General features: G+C 50.5%; 2 protein-coding genes across 2 annotated transcripts; one reads left to right on the top strand and one right to left on the bottom strand.

Annotated features, from left to right (window-relative positions):
• The first annotated feature begins 29 nt into the window (after positions 1 to 29).
• On the top strand, positions 30 to 5,980 carry CUNH6orf136 (chromosome unknown C6orf136 homolog). Its single transcript, XM_032140941.2, is given in 8 exon segments — positions 30 to 356; positions 359 to 508; positions 510 to 902; positions 2,593 to 2,994; positions 3,889 to 3,977; positions 4,161 to 4,361; positions 5,532 to 5,601; positions 5,686 to 5,980. Coding segments are annotated over 8 exon segments (1,494 nt in total). The 5' UTR covers positions 30 to 281; the 3' UTR covers positions 5,800 to 5,980.
• A 53-nt stretch (positions 5,981 to 6,033) lies between these two features.
• Positions 6,034 to 26,399, bottom strand: DHX16 (DEAH-box helicase 16). The gene is made up of 20 exons (XM_032140940.2): positions 26,046 to 26,399; positions 24,092 to 24,339; positions 23,846 to 24,008; positions 23,464 to 23,520; positions 18,535 to 18,789; positions 18,125 to 18,328; positions 17,855 to 18,046; positions 15,940 to 16,050; positions 15,656 to 15,771; positions 12,932 to 13,142; positions 12,636 to 12,734; positions 12,372 to 12,524; positions 9,870 to 10,010; positions 9,514 to 9,676; positions 9,307 to 9,425; positions 9,114 to 9,181; positions 8,351 to 8,513; positions 8,091 to 8,252; positions 7,622 to 7,795; positions 6,034 to 6,251 (listed from the first exon to the last, which is right to left on the bottom strand). The coding sequence occupies exons 1-20, from the start codon at positions 26,250 to 26,252 to the stop codon at positions 6,123 to 6,125; spliced, it is 3,135 nt and encodes a 1,044-aa protein (XP_031996831.1). The 5' UTR covers positions 26,253 to 26,399; the 3' UTR covers positions 6,034 to 6,122.
• Positions 26,400 to 26,817: the final 418 nt, after the last annotated feature.

Here is a 26,817-nt window from a genome sequence, read left to right on the forward strand (position 1 = left end):
GTGGGGAGTGCTGCTAACTTGCGCAAGCGCACTCAGGCAGCCTCCGAGCCCGCGGGCGCAGGCGCGCTTACCGCCGACAGAGCGCTTCAGCCGCTTCTCTCGAGCCTGCAGTGCGCAAGCGCGGGACATCTCCGTTTCCCTCCCTCAGCCCCTTTCCCCCCTACCCCCCCTCCCGCCCCGGCCTCCTTTCCCCTTCACGAAGCCGGCTCCGGGGCGCGCTCACCCCTGTGAGGAGGCCGGAGGTCGGACTCAGAAGGCTCCTTCTCCACTCCCGGAAGATCATGTACCAGCCCAGCCGGGGTGTGGCCCGGCGTCTCGGCCCTTGCCTGCGCGCCTACCAGGCTCGACCCCAGGTGAGAGCGGAGGAGAAGCGGGAGGGAGGAGAGGGGGCGGGGAGAGACCCTCCTCAAAGCCGGTGCGTGGGGCGGAGCGCGCGCCGGGTTCCGCGCAGGCGCAGAGACACCCGCCGCCCCTTCCCACCTGTGCCCTGCAGCGCGTGGACAGGCTAGGTAGGGGTCGCGGGAGCGGGAGGGCGGCGCTGCCGGGCCTGTCGCGCAAGGACGTCGGTCCTCCCAGGTTTGAGGGCGGTCAGGCGGGGTCAAGGCCAGGCAGCGGGGCGCGTCTGCGTTGCGCCCTACTCTCCGCCGTTACCTGTGCCTAGAGGTGATTTGAAGGGCAGGGGCGGAGAGATTCGCAGGCCTGCCGCGGCGCCGTCCCGGAGTTCTCCGGCCCAGACTAGACCCGCGGGGCGCCCTCAGCAGCCCGCGCGTCTTGCACTCGGAGAGCAGTCCTGGCAGGAAGGCCGGCCAGTGTGCACCCGGTTCGGGCCCCTGCGCCGGGGCTGGCAAGATGGCCACGCCCCCAGCAGAGACGGCGCCTCTAGGACACCATCGGGGACCGAGGTACCCGAGCGGTCCGCCCGCCTTCCCTGCAGTGAGACGATCCCCTGGGGGGTTCCTTGGGAGCGGAGAGACTCGGGTGAGGCCTGACTTTGGGTGACCTCCCTTTGCAGTTTCAACGTCGGTAAACCCAGGAGAATGAAGGCCAGCCTTTAACTGTCTCCTGAGGTTATGTCTGTCATTAGAGGGGCCCGAAATGGTAATAGCTTCCATTTATGTACTGCTTTCTAGGTCGCTACGTTTACATTTATTATTTCATATAGGCCTCATAACCCAGTGAGGCTTTATTGTTCTCATTTATAGGACATTTGTAGGAAGCGGAGGCATAGGGAATGAGAATGCCTAAAGTTACATGATAGAATTAGAATTCAGATTCCTAGCTTCAGCTGGATATTCTTTTTTCTCTGTACATTTGCCTCGCACACTTAATCATGGAGATGTACAGGCCACAGCATTTAATCCACAGTACAATAAAACCTGTTATTCGTTCACTCATCAAGTGTGTATTACATGATTCTTGCGATGAGAGAGGTGAAACTGCCCCCAGTGTTGGAATCTTTTTTTTTTTGAAATGGAATCTTGCTCCGTCACCCAGGCTGAAGTGCATTGGCACCATCTCTGCTCACTGCAACCTCCGTCTCCTGGGTTCAAGCAATTCTGCCTCAGCCTCCCGAGTAGCTGGGACTACAGGCCCCCGCCACTACACCCGGCTAATTTTTTTGTATTTTTAGTAGAGACGGGGTGTCACCATATTGGGTGACACTAGACCTCCTAGACCTCGTGATCCGCCCGCCTCGGCCTCCCAAAGTGCTGGGATTACAGGCGTGAGCCACCGCGCCCGGCCGGTGTTGGAATCTTAAAGAAATGTGGCTGGGCGCGGTGGCTCACGCCTGTAATCCCAGCACTTTGGGAGGCCAAGGTGGGCGGATTACCTGAGGTCAGGAGTTCGAGAACAGCCTGGCCAACATGGTGAAACCCCATCTCTAACTAAAAATACAAAAACTAGCCGGGCGTGGTGAAGGGTGCCTGTAATCCCAGCTACTCGGGAGGCTGAGGCAGGAGAATGGCTTGAGCCCAGGAGGCGGCGGTTGCAGTAACCTGAGTTCGCGCCAATGCACTCCAGCCTGGGCAACAGTGAGACTTCGTCTCAAAAAAAGAAAAAAAAGTAAAGATGTCTGCTAATTTTTGGGAGGTGCCGGTATTTGTGTCACATAAAACGGTTTCCTCAGCTGGGCGCTGTGGGTCACACCTTGTAATCCCAGCACTTTAGGAGGCCGAGGCGGGTGGATCACGAGGTCAAGAGTTGAAAACCATCCTGGCTAACATGGTGAAACCCCATCTCTACTAAAAACACAAAAACTAGCTGGGCGTGGTGGCACGCGCCTGTAGTCCAGCTACTCGGGAGGCTGAGGCAGGAGAATCACTTGAACCCGGGAGGCGGAGGTTGCAGTGAGCTGAGATCGCGCTACTGCACTCCAGCCTGGCAACAGAGCGAGACTCCATCTCAAAATAATAAAATGATTTCCTCCTGTTTTCAGTAGAGATGGAGATGAATCCATCCCTTTTTTCCTATAGTAATTCCATCCATTCTGTGAGGAGGAATAGGTATTGGAAGCCTGTTGAGCACCCAGGGGATGAAGCGGTGTTAGGCAAGTGGATTCTTATCTTTTTCCCTTTTGTTCTGTCTCCTTAGGACCAGCTTTATCCAGGGACTCTACCATTCCCACCTCTTTGGCCCCCCTCCACGACAACCACTTCCCCATCTTCTCCTCTACTCTGGTCTCCCCTGCCCCCGCGCCTTCCCACCCAGCGTCTTCCCCAGGTTCCCCCACTACCTCTCCCTCAGATCCAGGCCCTCAGCTCAGCATGGGTGGTTCTCCCTCCAGGAAAGCGGGAGGAGGGACCAGGACCTGAGTTGCATAGCGGCTGCCTGGATGGGCTTAGAAGCCTTTTTGAGGGACCTCCCTGCCCCTATCCTGGGGCTTGGATACCTTTCCAAGTCCCTGGAACTGCCCACCCTTCCCCTGCCACCCCGTCAGGAGATCCTAGTATGGAGGAACATCTGTCTGTCATGTATGAGAGACTGAGACAAGAGGTAAGTCAGTGCAAAAGTGGCCTTCATCTACAGTGCGAAGGGATGTGGGTAATCCTTGGAAGTAGGGAGTTAGTCAACTGGATTCTTTTTTGGAACCATGGGCAGGCATAGAAATGTATTATAAACATTTTCCTGAGAAAATGATGTTCCGGCCAGGCACGGTGGCTCAAAGTGCTGTAATCCCAGCACTTTGGGAGGCTGAGGCAGGTGGATCACCTGAAGTCAGGAGTTCAAGACCAGCCTGGCCAACATGGTGAAACCCCGTCTCTACTAAAAATACAAAAGGCAGGCGTGGTGGCAGAGGCCTATAATCCCAGCTACTCAGGAGGCTGAGGCAGGAGAATCGCTTGAACCCAGGAGGTGCAGTGAACGGAGATAGCTCCATTGCACTCCAGCCTGGGCAACAGAGCGAGACTCCGTCTCAAAAAAAAAAAAAAAAGCAAAAAAGAAAATGATGTTCCTCATTTTGGGTTAAGGGAGATTAATCATGGGATGAGATCTTTCACGCCAAGACGGGAGTAAGGAGGCCTTAAAAATAGAAAACTGGCACGTGGCTCATGCTCCTAGCACTTTGGGAGGCTGAAGCAGGCAGATCACAAGGTCAGGAGTTCAAGACCAGCCTGGCCAACACAGTGAAACCCCATCTCTAACTAAAAATACAAAAATTAGCTGGGCATGGTGGTGGGTGCCTGTAATCCCAGTTACTCGGGAGGCTGAGGCAGGAGAATCGCTTGAACCTGGGAGGCGGAGGTTGCAGTGAGCCGAGATTACACCTCTGCACTCCAGCCTGGGTGACAGAGCTAGACACTGTCTCAAAAAAAAAAAAAAAAGAAAACTGAAAAATAGAATTATCTTTTCTTTCCCACTGGGTTGATGCTATCTTCTTCCACCTAGCTTCCCAAGCTCTTCCTTCAGTCCCACGACTACAGTCTGTATTCCTTGGATGTGGAATTCATCAATGAGATCCTCAACATACGTACCAAGTGAGAATTGGGGCACAGGTAGGGTCTTGGGGAGGAAAAGCATCCAAAGCTACATACATGACCCTTTTCACTTCCCAGAGAAGTTCCTAGACTGCTTCTCACATCTGTTCCTCATTCCTTAGAAGTCAGTTTGGTTTTCTAATTCTGCCATCATGAGATTTCTTTCCCATCCCTTCTTCACAGGGGCCGGACATGGTACATTCTTTCACTGACCCTCTGCCGTTTCCTGGCCTGGAATTATTTTGCACACCTTCGTTTGGAGGTTCTACAGCTGACCCGCCACCCTGAGAATTGGACCCTGCAAGCCCGGTGGCGGCTTGTAGGGCTGCCCATCCACTTGCTCTTTTTGCGGTTCTACAAGCGTGACAAAGACGAACATTACCGGTAAGAGAGAAGTGAGAAAGGACCCAAACTATAATCAGTTCCCTCTTTTTTTTTTTTTTTTTTTGAGACAGAGTCTCACTCTGTCACCCAGGATGGAGTACAGTGGCGTGATCTCAGCTCACTGCAGCCTCTGCCTCCCGGGGTCCAGCGATTCACCAGCCTCAGCCTCCTGGGTAGCTGGAATTACATGCACACCACCACACCTGGCTAATTTTTGTATTTTTAGTAGAGACGGGGTTTCACCATGTTGGCCAGGCTGGTCTCGAACTCCTGACCTTAGGTGATCCACCTGCCTCAGCCTCCCAAAGTGCTGAGATTACAGATGATCTAGTCTCCCAGACAACCCTTGACCTATCCTGACTTGACTGTTTAAGGACAGGGATCCTGTTTAGTTTATGTTAATGTTAAAAAAAAAAAAAAAAAAGAGAGACTGAGTATATTAGAAAAACCTCTGAGCTTCAGTTTCTTCCTATACAGTGCCTAGCACATGGTAGGTACTCAAATAATTACTGAACAGGCTGGGTGTGATGGCTCATGCCTGTAATGCCAGCACTTTGGGAGGCCGAGGTGGGCGGATCACTTGTGGTAAGGAGTTGGAGACCTGCCTGGCCAACATGGTAAAACCCAAAAAAAAACAAAAATTAGCCAGGTGTGGTGGTGCGCATCTGTAGTTCCAGCTACTTGGGAGGCTGAGATGGGAGAATCACTTGAACTTGGGAGGCGGAGGTTGCAGTGAGCCGCGATCACATTACTGCACTCCAGCCTGGGTGACACAGTGAAACCCTGTCTCACAAAAAAAAAAAAAAAAAAAAAGTACTGAACAAATGAAAAGTCCTGTCTCATATGTTGAGCCTCACAACCTGGTAAACTTCTGCCTGGGAGTAAATCCCAATAAATTGTTAGGCTCAGCCACAAACATTGGATATATGTTTTTAAACCAGCAGTTCCCAAACTGCTGCACAGTAGAAATACCCAAGGATCGTTAAATATTGACGCCAAACACTCTGATTTAATTGAGACAGGGCACAACCTAAGCACTGAGATGTTTGTAAGTTGCCCAGGTGATCTAATATGTAGCAGAATTTAGGGGCTACTCGTTTAAACAAGTGCTTGAATTCAGCTTTGGGACCAGTCACCTTTTCCCTCAGTAAGCCTCCCTCTATTCCCCAGGACCTATGATGCCTACTCCACTTTCTACCTGAATTCCAGTGGCCTCATTTGTCGCCATCGTCTAGATAAAGTGAGTCCTAGGTAGGGCTGGGTGGGGTAAAGGGTAGAACATCTATGTGCCTCTCCCAACTGGCATTAACCTTTCTCCCTGCAGCTGATGCCTTCACACTCACCTCCAACGCCTGTGAAGAAGCTGCTAGTGGGAGCCCTGGTGGCCCTGGGGCTGTCAGAGCCAGAACCCGACTTAAACCTGTGTTCCAAGCCCTGATCCTTGACCTTGGAGTGGGGGCAGCACTGAAGACTGCTACGCCCAAGAGAAGGAGGTGGAGGCAGCCAAGAATCTCAGGAGCCAGCTTCCTCTCGTTTCTCTCCCTCCTTCCTTTCCATCTCATGCTGTGTAAAGCTGCTGTGTAATTTAACTTGTAAATAATAAAGTTTAACTGACTATATGAGATAGAATTTCATATATCACTTTCTCTGGATCCCAAATGTTCCCACAAGCTTTATTCCAAAAATAATTTTATTTAATAGGTATTAAATAATGTATAGAAGGAAAAGGAGCTGGTGTCAGGTTCTGTTTATGTCCTTCTCTTACCCTAGCTCTTCTCGTGTTTTGCCTATTTTTTTGGGCATTTTCTTAGCATGGGGATCTTCTAGCTCCTTGGCCTTATAATAATGGGGAGCCACCTCCAGAAGCCAACTGCTCTCAATCTCCAGTACCTAGGAGAGAGAAAAGATCAATGGAGTTCCCTTCTTTCCAACATAGGTCTTTTGTTGTTGTTATTTTTGTTTCTTAAATTGAAACAGGGTCTTGCTCTATTGCCCAGGCTGGACTGCAGTAGCGTATCATGGCTCAAAGCAGTCCTTCTGCCTCAGCCTCCCAAGTAGCTGAGACTACAGGCACACATCACAGTGCACCATTAATTTTTTGTATAGATGGAGTCTCACTATGTTGCCTGGGCTGATCTTGGCCTCCCAAAGTGCTAGGATCCTGCCTTGGCCTCCGAAAGTGCTGGGATGGTTTATAAAAATGAGCCACTATGCCCAGCCCCAACCTAGATCCTTATGTGTCTGGTCAAAAGTTATCTTTCCTCTTTGACTGCAGGGCTAGGGGTAAAGGTGCCTGGCTCTATTATCACATACCCAAAGGGCAGATATACCTCTGTATGTTATTCAAGATATCAAATAAGCTATTCCTAAGAAAAGCCTAGAACAACATGCCGGGCACGGTGGCTCACGCCTGTAATCCCAACACTTTGGGAGGCCGAGGCAGGCGGATCATGAGGTCAGGAGTTCGAGATCAGCCTGGCCAACATGGTGAAACCCCGTCTCTACTAAAAATACAAAAATTAGCTGGGCATGGTGGTGGGCACCTGTAATCCCAGCTACACTGGAGGCTGAGGCAGGGGAATCGCTTGAAACCGGAAGGTGGAGGTTGCATGAGCCGAGATCGTGCCACTGCACTCCAGCCTGGGCTACAAGAGCACGAAACTCTCTCTCAAAAAAAAAAGAAAAGCCTAGAACATAAAGACTAAGTACACTCTGTGAGACCAGAGACTGTCTGCTTTGTTCATTATAGCCCCAGCACCTATACAGTAGCCATTCAAATATTTATTGAATAAATGTCTAGTTCTCAGATCTTGGAAGATGCTGACACACCTGTTAGAAAGGATGTCTTTGGGCTGGGCATGGTGGCTCACACCTGTAATCCCTGCACTTTGGGAGGCCGAGGCAGGCATTTGAGACCAGCCTGGCCAACATGGTGAAACCTCTACTAAAAATACCAAAAATTAGCCAGGCGTGGAGGCTTGCGCCTGTAATATCAGCTACTTGGGAGGCTGAGGCATGAGAATCTCTTGAACCCCAGAGGCAGAGGTTGCAGTGAGGCTAGATTGCACCACTGCACTCCAGCCTGGACAACAGAGCGAGACTCCCTCTTAAAACAAAAACAAAAACAAAGGATGTCTTTCTATTTTACTCTACCTTCCTCTTTCTGTACCAGTCCCAGCAACTTGAACCTGGATTCTTAGCTTGCCAGGACACCATCTCTCTACACAGTCTCTGCCTGCGGGGGCACAGGATGTTCTCACCTGTCTCATGAACTCTTTGGTGGTCAAGACAAGTTCGTGGTAGAGCAGCCAGCGTGGCTGTTGCTCAAAGAGGGAGGAGTTGGGATGAATGAAGACCGTCTGCTGCTGTTTCACTGTGCGGTAGCCACTCCGAGTCAACCGCGCCGTGTGGTAAAAGTAACCAGCAGTGATGGCCTAAGGAGCAGGCAGGAAAGAAAATCAATGGAAAAGGCAGACATCTGGGGACCCTAAGAGCTCACTACCTTTTTAGTTCAGGCTTCAGGAAAACTAGAGAGGTAAGGAATGCATGAATAACTTCCCAGGAATGAACCTTCAGTGGTCTGGGGAAGACAGGGCCCTGGGAGGACACGTCATACACAAGGGGAAGAGGGCATGCTCTCACGCTGGAGGAAATGCTGCATGCCCCCAGAGAAGCTTGCTCCTGGGGAGGTACTGGGGGTGGAAAGCAGGAGGCTGAAGAAATGCTGACCTTGCGTACACGGATATAGTCCCCCTGGCAGGAACTGAGACCAACTTCCACACGTTCCAAGAGCCCTTCCAGCTGTTCCCGCACATCCCGGGCTCGGCGCATCGATCTGAACTGTACAAAGTTCTCATAGCACCACTGGGAAGAGTAACCACTCTCAGCCCACTGGGAAGAGGGTTAAAAAGAAAGGAGAGATAGTTAACTATACAGCAGGACTAAAGTCCCCCAGTGTCTCTCATTTCCACTCACCCAAGCCCAGTGACCTGTGTGTAAACGTTTAGCAGAACCAGGTGGTCACCACCAGGGAGAAAGAAGTTGACACGGGCATTGTCAGCATGGACGACCTTGTCCTTTGGTCGGTAGAAGATGGAGTTGTTGACAGAGAGCATGGCAGCCACTGTCAGGATCTCCTCTGAACAGCTGTACCTGGGACAGGAAGGGGAAAGCATGAGTTCAAAGCAAGACACATAGGAACAGATATGGTGGAGTGGGGAGTGATCACTGTGTGATGGATGTTTCCTCATGTGGGGAAGGCTGGTTGGCATAATGGCTACAAAGCAGCCAGAAGATAGATTCTGGCAGCAGCTTGGGGGTCAAGGAGGTAGGGGCCATAGATGAAACACAGTCACAAGGGAGGGACATCCATGGAGGCAGGAGCAGGAAACACTGGGGACTTCTGAGGCTTCCGCAGAAAGTGTGCATTCACTATGTGCATTTGGAAAAGATCTCTGACAGCAGAGGAATGGCATTTAAAGGTCATCCCTCCACAGCTACATCTAAATGTTCTAGTTTGAAACCTTAGGAACAAGTAAGTTCCTCAAGGGGCCGGGCGCAGTGCAATCAAGGATAGGATCAAGTGTCTTACCCTTGTGGGCCTCAAAAGGGGGCAATCAGAGTTATCTAATACTTTATTATGTGTTAAGGGATAACATGATGAACAGAAAAAGACAGACAAAGGGGACCCCAGAGACAGAGGAGGCCTGGCCAGTTTGTGTGCTGGGGGACTGGGTGGAGGGGAGGGCTTACTTCTCAGAGGCTAAGATCATTTTGGACAGCATGGGGTCCACCGGCAGCTCTGCCATCTTTCGACCAGACTAAGGACAGAGGAGAGAGAGTTGAGCCCAGTCCTCCCTCGGGTTTCCCACTACTACTATAGGGGTCCCTGGAGCCATCCTGACCCCTATCATCCTGCCCCCACACATGCTGCCCCCCAACTCACCGTGGTGAGCTCCCCAAGGTGGTTGAGGGCTCCCAGAGCATACAGCTGCTCCAAAGCCAGCAGCAGTGTCTCATATGGTGGAGGGTCCAGGAAATCAAAGTGCATTAGGTCATGGATCCCTAGAGAGAGGTGTGACGGATGGAACAGAGGTCCCTTCAAAGGACGGTGACTCCAGCCCCTCCCTCCTCTCTCAGGTAGCCCAATCACCTAAGCTCTTGAGCAGCAACACGACATTGCCCAAGCTGGTCCTCTGGATCTCAGGCACTGTGGTTTCCTCAAGCTCGTGCTGATAGGCCCAGGCGGTATACAGGCGGAAGCACTTCCCTGCAGCCACCCGACCTGCCCTGCCAGCTCGCTGATTGGCTGAGGCCTGGAAAGAAAGGAGAGCAGGCTGGCTGACAATTTGGTCAGGGAAAAGAGAAAAGGCAGTATTTATGCAAGAAATCTGGAAGGATGCAAACTGCTCACCCCGGTTCCCTAGGAAGCCCCCACCCTGCTTCTGAGTTGGACCTTCTCTGTGGGCCAACTCCACCTCCCCCACTCCCATGCATCCCCAGGCTGACCTTGCTGCAGGGTGTGACAGTGAGTGATTCCATGCCTGTGCGGGGGTTGTAGCTCTTCTGCTTACAGAACCCTGGATCCAGCACATAAATGATGCCCTCAATGGTGAGTGATGTCTCAGCAATGTTCGTTGCCACAACCACCTGAGTGAGAGGATATGGGGTCACCCAGTGACCCCACCTACCTAGTTACCCAGAAAAAGTAATCTTGGAAAGTTAGGAGTAGTGAAGCAGTTGCAGTAAGGGGCAGGAGCTGAGGGAATTAGTATCCAAGGTCAGGAGCAGGGGACAAGGCCAGAAGACAGGGGAGAGGGAAGTGTGGGCTGGGAGTCAGCAGGGCCATAGGAGGAAGGGAAATGGAGAAGAGGATTTAGGGTTTTTTTTTTTTTCGGAGATGGGAAATGGGGGTGTTCAAGTTCCTGCCCCATCTTCCCCACCACCGCTTTCATCTTCACACAACACTTCCTGTAAGAGCCTCCTAACATGTATCTCTGCTTCTGCTCCTAGCCTCTGTCACATGGCATCCAGGATGGTCCTTTTAAAATACAAACCTGTCACATCACTCCCCATCCTTCAGTGGCCTCTTATCCTACTCTAGAATTCAATCCAAGCCCCTTAAAAGCCTGCATCACCTACCCCAGCTGCCTTTCTGACCTCATCTGCTAGCACTCCACCACCTCCCTCACTCCTCCCGCACACTGCTTTGCTCTGCCCAGGTAAGTGCACTCCTCACTGGATCATTTGAATCAGCTATTCCCTCTGTCTGGCATACTCTTCTCCAAGATATCAGCCTGGCTCCCTCCCTCACCTGGTTTGGGTCTCTGTTCCACTTTCCCCCTCCCTACACCCCAAGGAAAATACCTTCATGCCAGTCCTCACTCCCACCCCTCAGAGTCAAGTTCCATCCTACTATGCTGCCTTGTATCTCTTCATAGCACTGGCCACAAATTGACAATATGTATTTATGCATCCACTGTTTCCCCAATAGACCACAAGTGCAAGTTTGTTAGGCTAGGGACTTTGTTTTGTTCATCACTGTATCATCAACCCCTGTGTACCTGACACACAGAAGGAACTCATTAAATATTTGTTGAATGAAAGTTGTATCTCTGCTCAAAATCCTTTGACTGCTATTCAGCTGTCTAAAGTCCAAACTTCGCCAGGCAGTGGCTTATGCCTGTAACCCAGCACTTTGGGGGGCCAAGGCAGGCGGATCACTTGAGTCCAGGAGTTCAAGACCAGCCTGGCCAACATGGCAAAACCCCATCTCTACCAAAAACTAGCTGGGTGTTGGCCGGGCATGGTGGCTCACACCTATAATCCCAGCACTTTGGGAGGCCAAGGTGGGCAGATCACCTGAGGTCAGGAGTTTGAGACCAATCTAGCCAAAATAGCGAAACCTCATCTCTACTAAAAACACAAAAAATTAGCTGGGCGTGGTGCAGGGCGCCTGTAATCCCAGCTACTAGGGGGGCTGAGACAGGAGAATCGCTTGAACCTGGGAGGCAGAGGTTGCAGTGAGCAGAGTTGGTGCCACTGCACTCCAGCCTGGGCAACAGAGTGAGACTCCATCTCAAAAAAAAAAAAAAAAAATTAGCTTGGGGTGGTGGTACACACCTATAATCCCAGCTACTTGGGAAGCTGAGGCACAAGAATCACTTGAGCCTGGGAGGTGGAGGCTGCAGTGAGTCGAAATCTTGCCACTGCACTCCAGCCTGGGCGACAGAGCGAGACTGTCTCGAAAAAGAAAAATAAATAAATAAAGTCCAAACTCTCCTGTCATCAAAGGCCCTCCCTAATCTTAGCCCCAAATTGTTTTTAGCCTTGTCTCTTACTCCTTCACCACATGAACCTCCCACTAAGCCTACTAGCTCACACTCTGACCTCAAACACACCTTGGGCCTTCCTCTCGTAACTTCTCAGCCATTTTTCTTTTTTGAGACGGAGTCTCGCACTGTCACCCAGGCTGGAGGGCAGTGGCGCAATCTCAGCTCACTGCAACCTCCTCCTCCCGAGTTCAAGCGATTCTCATGACTCAGCCTCCTGAACAGGTGGGATTATAGGCGCACGCCATCATGCCCGGCTGATTTTTGTATTTTCAGTGGAGGCAGGGTTTCACCACGTTAGCCAGCCTCGTTTCAAACTACTGACCTCAAGTGATCCGCCCACCTCGGCCTCCGAAAGTCCCGGGATTACAGGCGTGAGCCACCACACCTGACCTCAGCCATTTCTCTTAAAGGTCCATATCAAATCCCACCTCTTGGTGCATCAAGGACTTCCCTTCTCCAATGAATCTACTGTGCTTACTTTCCAGATCACATATTTGGCTCTCTCTTGGTTCACACCATATTTCTCCTCTCTTCAGTCCCAGGAACAAGGGCCTGGCTGCTCCTCAGCTGTGTGCAGCAGTGCCCAGGACTCACCTTGCATGGGGCAGGCACACAGCTTCTTCACTACTAGTTGCGGGAAGCATAGGGGTGAAGAGTGCGGGTTTCTCCAACTGACCTTTCGTGCCCCAGGTGGTGTGGGCTGGAAGATTCGGGCCTGCATGTCAGAGGGCAGGTTGGCATAAATGGGCAGCACCAGGAGCTCCCGGATTTTGGAGCCCAAGCGGCGGCAGCGATCCTGGAGCATCTCACAGGCAGCCTCAATCTCCTCCTGGATAGCGGGTGGGGAGAGCAGCAGGGGTCCCAGAGTCACAGAAGGCCAACATGCCGGCCCTGCCTTCCCCTGGGATACATCATCCCCTCTCCCCGCCATGTCAGGCACCTGTCCTGTCAGGAACACCAGTATATCCCCAGGGGGCTGGGTCACATGGATCTGCAACACAGATACTACACAAGCTTCCAAGTAGTCAGCCTCTGGAGCCTGGAGAGCAGAAAGAGATGGCGTCACAGGAGGGCCACCTGCTTAGGCAAACCTTTCCTCTCCTCCCAGTTCAACATATGCTTTATCCTAGTTCCCCTTTGAAACTTCCATTCCATCTTTCCCTCCATGGGATAACCTTCTCCAAAGGCCTCAGCTTTTCTGCCACAGACTTAAGCCCATCCTCCCTGAGGGGGCACCTTGGTGTAGAAGATGTCCACAGGAAACCTGCGTCCAGGGATTCGAAACACAGGGGCGTCATCAAAGAAGGTGGAGAAACGGGCAGTGTCCATTGTGGCTGAAGCCACCAGGACTTTGAGCTCAGGTCGGAAGCGAGCAACATCCTTGATCAATCCAAAGAGAATGTCTGTGTGTAGGGTCCTTTCGTGTGCCTCATCCACCATCACCACGCTGGGGAGGGAATAGGAGAGCAATGAGGGAGGAGCACTGGGCAATGCAGTATCAGACACCAGGGTTCCCTGGATGAGAGGGGAGTAATGGACACAAAGAGCTCAAGAATGACTGTTGACGGAGGGGGCTCTAAGGAGAAGTCAGCCATCCCAGTTATGTAAGACCAACAGAAAGTCAGAGAAGGCCAGGGCCCCATGATCTGCAACCTATCCAGCCTCAGCAGACAATAGGAGCCAAGATGTAGAGGCTGCACACTAAGGCCAGGACAAGTTAGCCATACCCTCTAGTTCAGTCAAGAGTCTGCTTAGATTCAGCAGCTGCTCTTACTAGACAAAGTTGAAGGATATGTTTTAGGCTGGGCGTGGTAGCTCACGCCTGTAATCCCAGCACCTTGGGAGGCCGAGGCAGGCGGATCACAAGGTCAGGAGTTCAAGACCAGTCTGGACAATATGGTGAAACCCTGTCTCTTCTAAAAATACAAAAAAAATTAGCCAGATGTGGTGGTAGGCGCCTGTAGTCCCAGCTACTTGGGAGGCTGAGGCAGGAGAATTGCTTGAACCTGGGAGGCAGAGGTTGCAGTGAGCTAAGATCGCGCCACTGCACTCCAGCCTGGGTGACAGAGCGAGACTCCATCTAAAAAAAAGAAAGAAAGAAAGAAAAAGTGGAAGGATTTATTTTTTTGAGACAGAGTCTTGCTCTGTCGCCCAGGCTGGAGTGCAGTGGCATGATCTCAGCTCACTGCAAGCTCTGCCTCCTGGGTTCACGCCATTCTCCTGCCTCAGCCTCCCGAGTAGCTGGGACTACAGGCGCCTGCCACCGTGCCCGGCTAATTTTTGGTATTTTTAGTAGAGACGGGGTTTCACCATGTTAGTCAGGATGGTGTCAATCTCCTGACCTCATGATCCTCCTGCCTCGGCCTCCCAAAGTGCTGGGATTACAGGCATGAGCCACCATGCCCGGCCAGGATATGGTTTTTTTTTTTTTGAGACAGAGTCTCGCTCTGTCGCCCAGGCTGGAGTGCAGTGGCACGACCTCGGCTCACCGCAAGCTCCACCTCCTGGGTTCACACCATTCTCCTGCCTCAGCCTCCTGAGTAGCTGGAACTACAGGTGCCCGCCACCATGCCTGGCTAATTTTTTACATTTTTTAGTAGAGACGGGGTTTCACTGTGTTAGCCAGGATGGTCTCGATCTCCTTACCTCGTGATCCACCCGCCTCGGCCTCCTAAAGTGCTGGGATTATAGGCGTGAGCCACTGCGTCCAGCCGATACATTTTAAAGGAAAAAAAAAAGTGGAAGGCAGGGTCCCTTTCAATAAGGGTGGGCCACCAAGGCTGGCTGGGAGTAATAGACCTGAGCTGCTGTGATTCAGATAGCCCAGAAGCTCCTGGTGTCCTGTGGGACAACTGCTGCTGGCATCCTTCTTGGCTGTTTCTTCTTTTGGAGACAGGAGCAAGTTAAGCCTTTCTACCCCAACTCTCTGCATGCTCCTTGGTTTCCTCCTAACTCAGTTACATGCATGACACCTTCTTTCTCTTTGCTTTAATCTTTGGCTTTTCTGGGTGTCAGCCAAGTCCCAGGAACTCATCCCCATCTTCCCCTACCCACCTCCCTGACCTCAACTCTGTGCCTAACCCTAACTGTGATGGTGAAGTCCCCAGCCATTCCACAAAGCAGGCTGGATCGATGGGAAAAAACACCTGCATCAGACACTCTTGCACTGGCTGGCTTTCCATGGGATCTCAGAGATTTTTTGCAAGGGATATGAAGGATAAAATCCTATCTGTCCAACTGCTCCACTGTGATCTTCCAGGAGCAGAAATTCACAGCCTCTGAAGAGTCAAAAAGGCACATACTGTTCAGCTGGCCCGATCCCACGCCCATTACATTCATGAATCCCTTTTCCCCCTCAACACATGTTCAACCAACCCCTGCTTGGCCATTTCCAGCACTAAGAGCTCATTATTCACAGACTAAGCTACCCAAGACTTGTGTGGAGGGTCAAGACCCAGGGTCCAGCCACTCTGACAGGCCCTGCAATCTCCACACCACTCTGAGGGTTACTCAGCCATCGGTATTGAGTTGGAATCTGTCTCCCTGTAACCTCTCCATGGCTCCTAGCTATGTCCTGTAGTGTCACATAAAACAAATTTGATCCTTCTTTCCATGTAACAGCCTTCACATATTTAGAGGGAACCAGGATGCTTCCCCTGTTTCTCCCTCTGAGCTGAGCATTCCAAGTATTTTCAAATGGTCTTCACACGGCATTTCAAGTCTCCGCAGCAATGCTCTGCTATCCTGGTTGTTTTCTAAACCCTGGAGATGAATGGGGAAAGAAGAAGAGGCTTTCTCTACAATCTCTTCTGTCCTCCAGCCCCATCTCCGTGGTACCTGGAGGTCAGTTCAAGGAGCATTTGAACCATAAAGATTCAAGAACTGGTGGATTAATCAGAAGACAATGGCTGAATTGGCTGGGTGGGAAGAAAGGAGAGAAAGGCCAGAGATTAGAGATACCTGTAACTCGCGAGGTCAGGCTCAGAGAGGAACTCCCGGAGAAGCATCCCATCTGTCATGTAGCGGAGGACAGTTCGCTCTGATGTGCAGTCCTCAAAGCGGATGCTGTAGCCAACCTGGTCAAGGGAACCAGTAGTAACCAAGTGTGGGCTGGTGTGCCCTGAAAGGAACTTGGGGAAAGATGAAGTGGGGCAGCACCAAGACTTCTGCTGTAGGGACCTGAGGGCAGTGTAGACTGAGTCACAGACCCCAGTCTCTACCCCCCAGTTCCCTAGAAATCTCACCTCATTCCCAAGCTTCACACCCATCTCCCGGGCCACTCGGGCGGCCACACTCATGGCGGCCACTCTCCGGGGTTGGGTGCAGGCAATCTTCATTCCCTTGTTTGTATAACCCTGAATGACAAGGAAGAAAGAAGAGGTTTGCCCTTTGCTAAATATGCCCCCTGGGACAAGGTACAATTCAGAGAAAGATGTTGTAAAAGCCAGGCAGGAGAAAAGGAAGAAAAGACAGATGCTGAAAACCAGAAAAGAAGGGCAAATAGACAGGATGACAGACCTAGGGCCCTCAAAGGGGGTCCTCACCCAGCTCTGGGTAATTAAGTTCATGACTCTGCTAGACTTGAGCTGGAAAAGAACAGATTAGCTAAGGCAGAGCCAGCTAGGGTAAAAAAAAAAAAAAAGGCAGGAAAACTGGGCACAGTGGCTCACGCCTATAATCCTAGTACTTTGGGAGGCTGAGGTGGGAGGATCGCTTGAGCTCAGGAGTTCGAGACCAGCCTGGGCAACATAGTGTGACAAAAAAATTAAAAATTAAACATTTTGGCCAGGTACAGCGGCTCACACCTGCAACCCCAGCACTTTGGGAGGCCGAGGCAGATGGATCTCCTGAGGTTGGGAGTTCAAGACCAGCCTGGCCAAAATGGTGAAACCTCATCTCTACTAAAAATACAAAAAATTAGCCAGGCATGGTGGTGCATGCCTGTAATTCCAGCTACTTGGGAGGCTGAGGCAGGACAGTCGCTTGAACCTGGAAGGCAGAGGTTGCAGTAAGCCAAGATCATGCCACTGCACTCCAGCCTGGGCAAAGAGCAAGACTCTGTCTCAAAAAAAAAAAAAAAAAAAAAAAATTTCAGGCCAGGTGCAATGGCTAACACCTGTAATTCCAGCACTTTGGGAGGCCAAGGTGGGCAGATCACGAGGTCAAGAGATTGAGACCATCCTGGCCAACATGGTGAAACTCCATCTCTACTAAAAATACAAAAATTAGCTGGGTGTGGTGGTACGCACCTGTAGTCCCAGCTACTCAGGAGGCTGAGGCAGGAGAATCACTTGAACCCAGGAGGCAGAGGTTGCAGTGAGTCAAGATCGCGCCACTGCACTCCAGCCTGGTGACAGACCGAGACTCCACCTCAAAAAAACAAAAAATTTTTAGTATAGGCATGGTGGTGTGCACCTCCCAGACACTCAGGAGGCTGAGGTGGGAGGATCTCTTGAGCCCAGGAGTTCTAGGTTGCAGTGAGTCATGATGGTGGCACATCACTCCAGCTTGGGCATCAGAGCAAGAGCCTGTCTCCAAAATAAGGCAGGGGGCGGGCACAGTGGCTCACACTGTAATCCCAGCACTTTGGGAGGCTGAGGCAGCTGGATCACTTGAGGTCAGGAGTTCGAGACCAGCCTGGCCAAAATGGTGAAACCCCATCTCTACTAAAAAATTAGCCAGGTGTGGTGGCGCATGCCTGTAATTCCAGCTACTCTGAAGGCTGAGGCAGGAGAATTGCTTGAACCCAGGAGTCAGAGGTTGCAGTGAGCCGAGATCGCACTCCAGCCTGGGTGACAGAGCGAGACTCCGTCTCCAAAAGAATAAAAACAACAAAAAAAAACCTAACTAATCAAAAGGCAGGAAAATAGTCCTTTAACTCCTTGTTTTTTGGCCACATTGGAGTATAGGGAGGTCCACATTTACACACACGTCCCACTCCACCTCTCCATCTACCCGTCCTTCCAACCTGAATAAAATGAACGCAGGAAGTGAGAACAGAAATGTGAAAAGGGTATGGTCTTTATTCTCCAGAATTTCACAATTTAGTGGAAAAGATGGGTAAGTGACTACTAAAAATATAATGTAAAGGGAGCTCTGACAGGAATGAGGACATTGATGCCAGGTGCACTGGCAAGCTGAAGGGTGAGATGACTGTACCTCCTCAAAGAGGTACTGTGGGATCTGGGTGGTCTTCCCTGAGCCTGTCTCGCCTTCAATGATGAGGACTTGGTGATTTGCAATAGCAGCCAGGAGCTCCTCTCGAAATGGGAACACCGGGAGGCTGCGGCGGACAGCCTGGATGGACTCTTTCTGCTGGGCCTGAGTTGAAGTGGGTGGAGCTGACGGCTCCTAAGGAAAGAGAAGGAGGTGTGAGCTAAATAGCTCGCTTCGGGTCCTCCTCAGAATGTCTCCTAGCTCCGCTCTTACCTCATCACCCTGGAGCTGAGTGGCCCGGACAAACTCAATGGTCTCCTCCTCCTCCAGCACCAGTTGATACTTGGGCTCCTGAGAGGCAGCATCTCGGGCCCCAAACTTCAGGGATGCTGCCCCAAGCCGTGCCTCCTCCCAGCGCCGCTGCTCCTCCCCAGGGGCTCCTGATTCCTCCTCCACTAGATCCACAGCTCGGGCTGGCTACAGAGAGAGGGGATATGTGAAGACTCGAAAACAGAGGATGTCCTCTCTGCCCACCCCCCTCTTCCCATTACTACCCCCGCCCACTTCCCACTGGGAAAGGCAAGGCAAGAAAGGGGCTGACCCAGGTGTTGCCCAATCCCCTGAAGCCTTCCCCACAATTTGTCTTGGGGACCAAGGCTGAAGCAGATGCCGCTTCGCCTTACCTGTCCTCTGGTTTCCTTGGGCATGTGGTAGCGATTGGTGGCCTCCAGCTTCTCCTGCTCCCCAGCTGCCCGGTACTCCCGGGCGAGATCCCGCACTCGCCGCTTATATTTGAGCTCCTGCCGCTCATGCCGGCTCAGCTCCACGTCCCCGAAAAGGAACTCCTCATCAGCCAGCTCCGCCTCTAGGTCCTCAAGCTTCTCTCGCTCCCGCTTAGCCAGGTACTCTCGGCGAGATTTCTTCCGCAGCTCAGGGACCTGAGTTGGGAAAGGACAGTCGAATCCTCATCTTGCTGGAGCAGCAACCCCTTTCTCTACCAATCCCTACAAGGGAAAAATTCCCTGACAGGCAGGCATGAGAACCTAAGGATGCACCCTCTACCTTCCCTCTGCAATGCACAACCAAAACAATGACATACTCAAATCTGGGCCTCTTTGGATGCTACATGCTGACCCCACACCCTATCTTCCTGCAGCAGAATCCAGCTGCAAAGTCCTCTTAGGCAGCATTATCATCTTTGTTAATATAGATACATTAGGGAGATGTCTGCATAGCTTATATTTTACTCTTGCCATTTTATTCAAATTAGTGGAAAGGGAGAAAATAAAAGGCTAATCCAGTATTTAGAAGCACAGGACTCAAACCGAAAACAATTCAGACAAAGATAGAAACCAGTGGGGGGGCCAACAGGAGGCAATCTTCAGCCCCAGTTAGATGTCCCTTGGTCTTAAACTGAATGAATATAGTTTGAGGAAGGGAAAAAAACTGATTATAAAAAGTTAGGACTACAGCATCAGAGTATTTCTGTAAGGCAAATGTAATCAGGGATGTTTGGCTCTCTGGTACTAACCTCTCTTCACTATGCTATGTGTCACTTAGTTTCTACATATTTACCTTTGATACAAACTTTTCAGGACACATTATGGATGACAGCAGAAAACTGGCAATATGTGTAAGGCCCTTTCCTGCCAAGACTCCTCCCACTATGACATCATCCTCTCTGTGATCACAACCTCCTCTACAGCAAGGTCAAAGCACCTCTGGTGGCCAGGCCGGCGCGGTGGCTCACACCTGTAATCCAAGCACTTTGAAAGGCTGAGGCGGGTGGATCACCTGAGGTCAGGAGTTCGAGACCAGCCTGGCCAACATGGTGAACTCCCTCTCTACTAAAAATACAAAAATTAGTCGGGCATGGTGGTGGGTACCTGTAATCCCAGCTACTCAGGAGGCTGAGTCAGGAGAATCGTTTGAACCCGGGAGATGGAGTTGCAGTGAGCTTAGATCAGGCCATTGCGCTCCAGCCTGAGCAACAAGAACAAAACTGCATCTTAAAAAAAAAGCCCCTCTGCTGCTCTACCCTTAAGGGGCCTGGTTCTATTTAGTTGCTTGGCTTTTCTTGTTTGTTCTGTAAAGATTTAAAACGCAGTTTATGATCATGACCTAATCTGAGTACCACAGTCAAATATTCCTTCCATGGAAGAGGCAGACAGATTTTTTTTTAACATGGGCAAAAAATCAGAGCAATTTGAGCATTAAAAAGAATAATGACGGCCGGGTGCGGTGGCTCAAGCCTGTAATCCCAGCACTTTGGGAGGCCGAGGCGGTCAGATCACAAGGTCAGGAGATCGAGACCATCCTGGCTAACACAGTGAAACCCCGTCTCTACTAAAAATACAAAAAATTAGCCCGGCGTGGTGGTGGGCACTTGTAGTCCCAGCTACCTGGGAGACTGAAGCAGGAGAATGGCATGAACCCAGGAGGCGGAGCTTGCAGTGAGCCGAGATCGCGCCACTGCACTCCAGCCTGGGCGACAGAGCGAGACTCCACCTCAAAAAAATAAAAAAATAAAAAATAATAATGAAGTGAGATTATAAAATACTGAAAAATAAAAATTCATGAGTCCAATGTGACACACACAAACAAAAAACAAGGGAAAAAAAATCTGTCACCAGTGAAATGACTGTTACACCAAACTCCTTACTCTAAAAATTGGTATTTAAAAGGAAACAAACATTTATCCTGCTTTTTAAGAAGGAACTGTAGCTTGTTGCTAGTTGTTGAGGAAAAGCTCTTCTTTATAGACAAATTCTCGCCAATACATGTAACAGGAATGACAGAATCAAAAAAATCACCATTTTGCAATCCCCAATAAAATAACATGTTCAGGAAAGGATTAGCAGTGGCTGCTAAAAGCTTTCAATGAAAGGCTGTTGGTAGAAAGGATATTAATACTAATAGATACAAAACTGGATAGTATGTCCCCGTGATATGATATAATATGAAGTGCACATCACTGCCCAAGAAGTGTTCCTGCCACAATTGTTTAATCTGAGTGTCGACAAGCTTTAGACCCAATTCCTGCTTTAAAGAAAGCACAGGGCAGAGAAGTACTTAACACCACAAGATAAGGATCAGACAAATCCAGAATGTAGGACACTGCAAGGTGAGACAGAGAGAGAAACAAACTTAAAATCTAATAACCAAATGCAATGCATGAACCTTGACTGCATTCTTGTTAGGAAAAAGCAGTCATTAAAGTTATTTTGGGGTAATGAGGGAATCTTTCATTGTAGAGAGATCTTAGTCGATACATAAGAATTGCTGTTCAACTTCCTGACTGTGACAAGAGCATTCTGATTTTAGAGAACAATGTCTTTATCCTTAGCAGGTACAAGCTGATGTATTTAGAGATAAAATGCCATGATGTCTAAGACTCTTTTAAATGGTCTGAAAAGAAAAAACATACCACATTTACAGAGACAATGCAAATACTACCCATAGTATTAACCATTTTTCAATCTGAATAGTGTCTATGAGCATTCTTTGTTCTATTCTTTCAACTTCCCTATGTGCTTAAATATTTTTGTAATCGAAAAAGAAAAATTACGGCTGGGCGCAGTGGCTCACGCCTGTAATCTTAACACTTTGAGAGGCCGAGGTGGGTGGATCGCCTAAGGTCAGGAGTTTGAGATCAGACTGGCCAACATGGCGAAACCCCGTCTCTACTAAACATACAAAAATAAGCCAGGCATGCTTGTGCATGTCTGTAGTCCCAGCTACTTGGGAGGTCGAGGCAGGAGAATCACTTGAACCCGGGAGGCGGAGGTTGCAGTGAGCCAAGATCATGCCACTGCACTCCAGCCTGGGCGACAGAACGAGACTCCACCTCAAAAAAAAAAAAAAAAAAAAAAGAAAAAGAAAAATTAAATTCAGGCCAAAACAGTAACACCACCACCACTACAACTGCACTGAAATGTCTCAGAAGCCTAACCACAATCAATTTCAGGAAGAGATATGAGATAAATTGGTCAGGAGAGACCTGGGAACCAGTAGGCCATTCTTAGAACTCCAAAAGTTGGCCGGGCACACGGTGACTCACACCTATAATCCCAGCACTTTGGGAGGCCGAGGCAGGTAGATCACCTGAGGTCAGGAGTTCAAGACCAGCCTGACCAACATGGAGAAACCCCATCTCTACTAAAAATACAAAATTAGCCAGGCGAGGTGGCTCATGCCTGTAATCCCAGCTACTCTGGAGACTGAGGCAGGAGAATCACTTGAACCCGGGAGGTGGAGGTTGCAGTGAGCCAAGATCACACCACTGCACTCCAGCCTGGGCAACAAGTGCAAAACTCTGTTTCAAAAAAATAGACAAATAAATTTTAAAAAGTAAAAAGGGCCAGGCGTGGTGGCTCATGCCTGTAATCCCAACACTTTGGGAGGCCAAGGCGGGCAGATCACAAGGTCAAGAGATCAAGACCATCCTGGCCAACATGATGAAACCTCCTACTAAAAATACAAAAAATTAGCCGAGTGTGATAGCGCAGGCCTGTAGTCCCAGCTACTCAGGAGGCTGAGGCAGGAGAATAGCTTGATTCCTCCACCAGGGAGGCACAGGTTGTAGTGAGCTGAGATCGCATCACCACACTCCAGCCTGGCAACAGAGTGAGACTCCATCTCCAAAATAAATAAATTAAAAAAAATAAAAAATAAAATAAATAAAAAGAAGGCTGGGCGCGGTGGCTCATGCCTGTAATTCCAGCTCTTTGGGAGGCCAAGGCAGGTGGATCACAAGGTCAGGGGTTCGAGACCACCCTGGCCAACATGGTGAAACCGCGTCTCTACTAAAGGTACAAAAAATTAGCCAGGCGTGGTGGTGTGCGCTTGTAATCCCAGCTACTCAGGAGGCGGAGGTTGCAGCGAGCCGAGATTGCATCATTGCACTCCAGCCTGGGCGACAGGGCAAGACTCCGTTTCAAAAAAAAAAAAAAAAAACAAAAAAAACAAAACGGAACTCCAAGAGTCTCAAAATTCTATTGGGGAATCTAAGTGTGACGTGTGACTTTACTTGACAAGACCAGGCCTTTGGAAAACAGCTTAACCTACCTAGTTTCACACCATAAAAAGTCCAGTTTATGAATTACAGGGGCTCTGTCCCTGTCCAGTGAGAAAACACAGGGAGATCACAAAGCCACATAAGGGGTGCAGGAATTAGGTGGTGGGAAGGTATTTGGAAATGGTGTCCCTAAGCTGAATGGTCAGCACATCCCTGCACAGTGGGACTGCTGCCCTGCCCTTGCCCTCCAGCAACCTTCCTGACAACACTCCAACTGCCTCATATCTCATTAGGACTGAGGAATAAGGAAAGCTCACAATTTCATTCACTAATAGAGTATATTTGATCCTAAAGTTAAGAGTCAAGGAGGACTTATGGGTAGCCTCCCTCCCCCTACAACTTAAGAGGGTTCCTTCCCTCAACAACATACGTCTAGCCTCAGCTGGCTCCTAACAACCAAGCCCGTCTTCCAGAAACCTGACCACCCCATCAGCATCCACACTGTGCTTCGTCTGTATCCTCTTTCCCTATACACTCTATGAGAAAGTCTTTCCTTTTGTCTTCTGATCTTGGCTCCCTAGGCCCTGGGACTCACCATGGCCTTCCGGTCTTCCTCGGCCATCTTGAGGCGCTTCTGAGCCTCTTCATAAGCCTGGAAAAAAAAAAACAAGAATGGAGGGGTGTGAGGCCAAAGAGCCCCCACACTGACAGCTGCTCCCCTCTAGAATCACAAGGATCATTCAGATGTACCCTAACACAAAAAATGTCCCCTCTCAGTGAGGAATCTCTCTGATTGCAGGTACAGCAGAGAGTTGCTTTAGCCACAGGATGCACAGGGCTTCTCTCACCACAGAGGTGAACATCTCACTAGAGATAGCCCCTTGTCTTCCCAGAGATCACTATCTCTGCAATCACAGCCAACCTCAGATTTCACCCTGGGATCTTGGTGATTTACAGAACATGCTGCTCCTATTCACCTTCTTGTCTGACCGTTCCAGGACATTTCGAGTCCGATCCTTGTCCCGCTGTCGAACCCGCTCAGCAAAGGCATCACGCTCCTCCAGGTCCTGAAGGCGCTCACGCTCTGTCCGTTCCCACTCATCTTCTGACTCTGGCTTCTCTGTCTGCTGTTTACTTCCCCTGCAGCCCAACCAGGGGATTAAATAAGGGCAGGGAGAACACTTCAGCCTGCCCCATCCTCTCTCGCCCTGCTTCTGACTTACCCTGTTTTCTTCTTCCCTTTCTCAGAAGCCTCTTCCTCCTCTTCTTCCTCTTCTTCCTCACGCTTCTTCCTGAGGTGTTTCCGCTTTTTATGTTTCTTCTGGAGGCTGCTTCCAACCCTACTCACAGTCTCCTCACTGCTCTCTTCACTGTCTTCCAGTAACTTATAAGATCGGTTCTTCTCCAGCAGGGCTCGGGCCTCTCGCTCTGCTGCCCGAGCTGGCTTTTCTACCACTGCCTTTCGTGGTACCTGTCAGTAGAGGGGAAGATAAGGAGGTCTGAGCAACTCCTGATCTCTGCCCTCCCACTTAGCGCTGTTCCTAATTTAAGCAATTACTTAGTCTTTCCTGCCTCCCCCCCCCACCACCGCCAGGCAATGGCGTGATCTCGGCCTACTTCAACCTCCACCTCCCAGGTTCAAGCAATTTTCCTGCCTCAGCCTCCCAAGTAGCTGAGATTATAGGCACATGCCACCACGCCCTACTAATTTTTGTATTTTTAGTAGAGATGAGGTTTCACCATGTTGACCAGGCTGGTTTCGAACTCCTGACCTCATGATCCACTCGCCTCAGCCTCCCAAAGTGCTAGGATTACAGGCATGAGCCACCGCACCCAGGCACAATTACTTAGTTTTAAACCAGCTAACCAGCCTTCATTCTCTTTCTTCCTCATGGCTTCACCCCACGTTCATCATCCTGAATGGGGCCCACAGCTTTTATTTATTTATTTTTTTTTACAGACAGGGTTTCACTCTGTCCCTCTTGGGCTCAAGTGAGCCTCCCACCTCAGGCTCCTAAGTAGCTAGAAACACAGGTGCACACTACCACGCCCAACTAATTTTTTTTTTTTCTTTTTTTTTTGTGAGACAGAGTCTTTGTCCCCCAGGCTGGAGTGCAGTGGCGCGATCTCGGCTCACCGCAAGCTCCGCCTCCTGGGCTCACGCCATTCTCCTGCCTCAGCCTCCCGAGTAGCTGGGACTACAGGCGCCCGCCAACACGCCCGGCTAATTTTTTTTTTTTTTTGTATTTTTAGTAGAGACGGGGTTTCACCGTGTTACCCAGGATGGTCTCGATCTCCTGACCTTGTGATCCGCCCGCCTCGGCCTCCCAAAGTGCTGGGATTACAGGCTTGGGCCACCGCGCCCGGCCGCCCAACTAATTTTTAAATTTTTTGTAGGGAGAAGGTTTCGCCATGTTGCCCAGGCTGGTCTCGAACTCCTGGGCTCAAGTAATCCTCCTGCCTCAGCCTCCCGGGATGCTGCGATTACAGGTGTGAGCCACTGCACCCGGCCCCCTCTGTTAATTAAACGACTGAAAGGAAGTTCAGAAGCTGAGGGATGCCGAGCATGGTGGCTCACGCCTGTAATCTCGGCACTCTGGGGGTGCTGAGAGAGGATTGCTTGAGCTGAGGAGTTAGAGACCAGCCTGCGCAACACACCAAGGCCTCGTCTCTAAAAATAAAAATAAAAATAAAAGATATTAGCCGGGGGTGGTGGCACGCGCCCGTAGTCCCAGCTACTGGGGAAGATGAGGTGGGAGGGTCGCTTCAGCCAGGGAGGTCGACGCTGTAGTGGGCCGTGATCTTACGACCGCACTCCAGCCTGGGCGACGGGGCGAGCGAGACTGTGTCTCTCAAAAAAAAAAAAAAAGAAAGAAAAAGAGAAGAAAAGAAATGCAGAAACTAAGATCCCTACTGAATCGCAATCTGCGTTTTAACAAGGGCCCTGGATGCATGTTAAGAGTTCGAGAAACAACGTTCTATTGCGCTTAACCCGACACACCTAAGCCCTCCTCAATCTTCTCCACTGAGCTGGGCGTCCAGCAGCTAGCACAGTACCTACGCGACAACGGACAAAGAATAAGTGCTTTTGAACTGAGCTTTCTTAACTCCTCGATGGACCGTTAGGCCAGGCTCACCGGGACAAATCACAGGGCCCCTCCCCACCCCTGCCGACACCTTGTTCCAGAGTCTTAAGGCGAAGTCCCGGGCCGGCCCACTGAGATCCAAGGTGTCAGTGTCTCGTAGGCGCTGCACGAACTCCTCGGCCGAGGTGCAGCGCTGTGCGGTACCGATCAGGAACTGGGCGACGTGCCGCTCGCTCAGCCCCAACACCGAGTGCAGCTCGTCCTGAACCCAGCGCTCCAGCCCCGCCGGCGTCGCCATGGCCCTGAAGCGTCGGGCAGCCGCGCTCACTGCTGGGCCGGTCGGAAGCCTGGAGACCTCGGCTGGAGCCTTAGCTTCGCAAGGCAGCTACCTCGGGACCTCTAGGATCTTCCGACATCCCAAAGCCGTCTTCCCGTACCGCGGAGCCCGGAAGGGGCTGCACTTTTTTGGCCTCTAAGCACTACGGTGGCCGAGCGAGTTCAAACCTCGCGGAACCATCCCTGAAAGCTCGGGGTAATTCTTTTTTCTTCATTTCTCCTCTATCCAGTTTCTCTGACGCCCCCTGATGGTCAGTCTGTGAGTGCTTCGCTCACGCACTCATTCAACAAGTGAAATTAATTTAATGGATGCCTAATGTGTGCTCACTGCTTTCCGTCCCTGGGATATAGCAGAGGACAAATCAAAAGTTCCTTACCAAATTTACATTTTGCGGTGGGGGAGGGACAAGATACATAATAAAGTATGGAAATTTTATAGAGCCAAAAACTATACGAAGTAAGGGAGGACCGAAATTCTATTTCAGATCGGAAGATCGGGTCCATGCTCATAAAACATATTAGCATTG

Source organism: Hylobates moloch, unplaced genomic scaffold (assembly GCF_009828535.3).
Source record: "Hylobates moloch isolate HMO894 unplaced genomic scaffold, HMol_V3 SCAFFOLD_20, whole genome shotgun sequence".
Taxonomy (NCBI): Eukaryota; Metazoa; Chordata; class Mammalia; order Primates; family Hylobatidae; genus Hylobates; species Hylobates moloch.

Coding starts and splice junctions, on each gene's coding strand:
- DHX16 (XM_032140940.2), bottom strand. CDS start 26,252: ATGGCGACGCCGGCGGGGCTGGAGCGCTGGGTTCAGGACGAGCTGCAC. Junction 15,772..15,939: donor GTGTGAAGCTTGGGAATGAG/GTGAGATTTCTA, acceptor TCCCTTGACCAG/GTTGGCTACAGCATCCGCTT. Junction 6,252..7,621: donor CCAAAGAGTTCATGAGACAG/GTGAGAACATCC, acceptor TCTCTCTCCTAG/GTACTGGAGATTGAGAGCAG.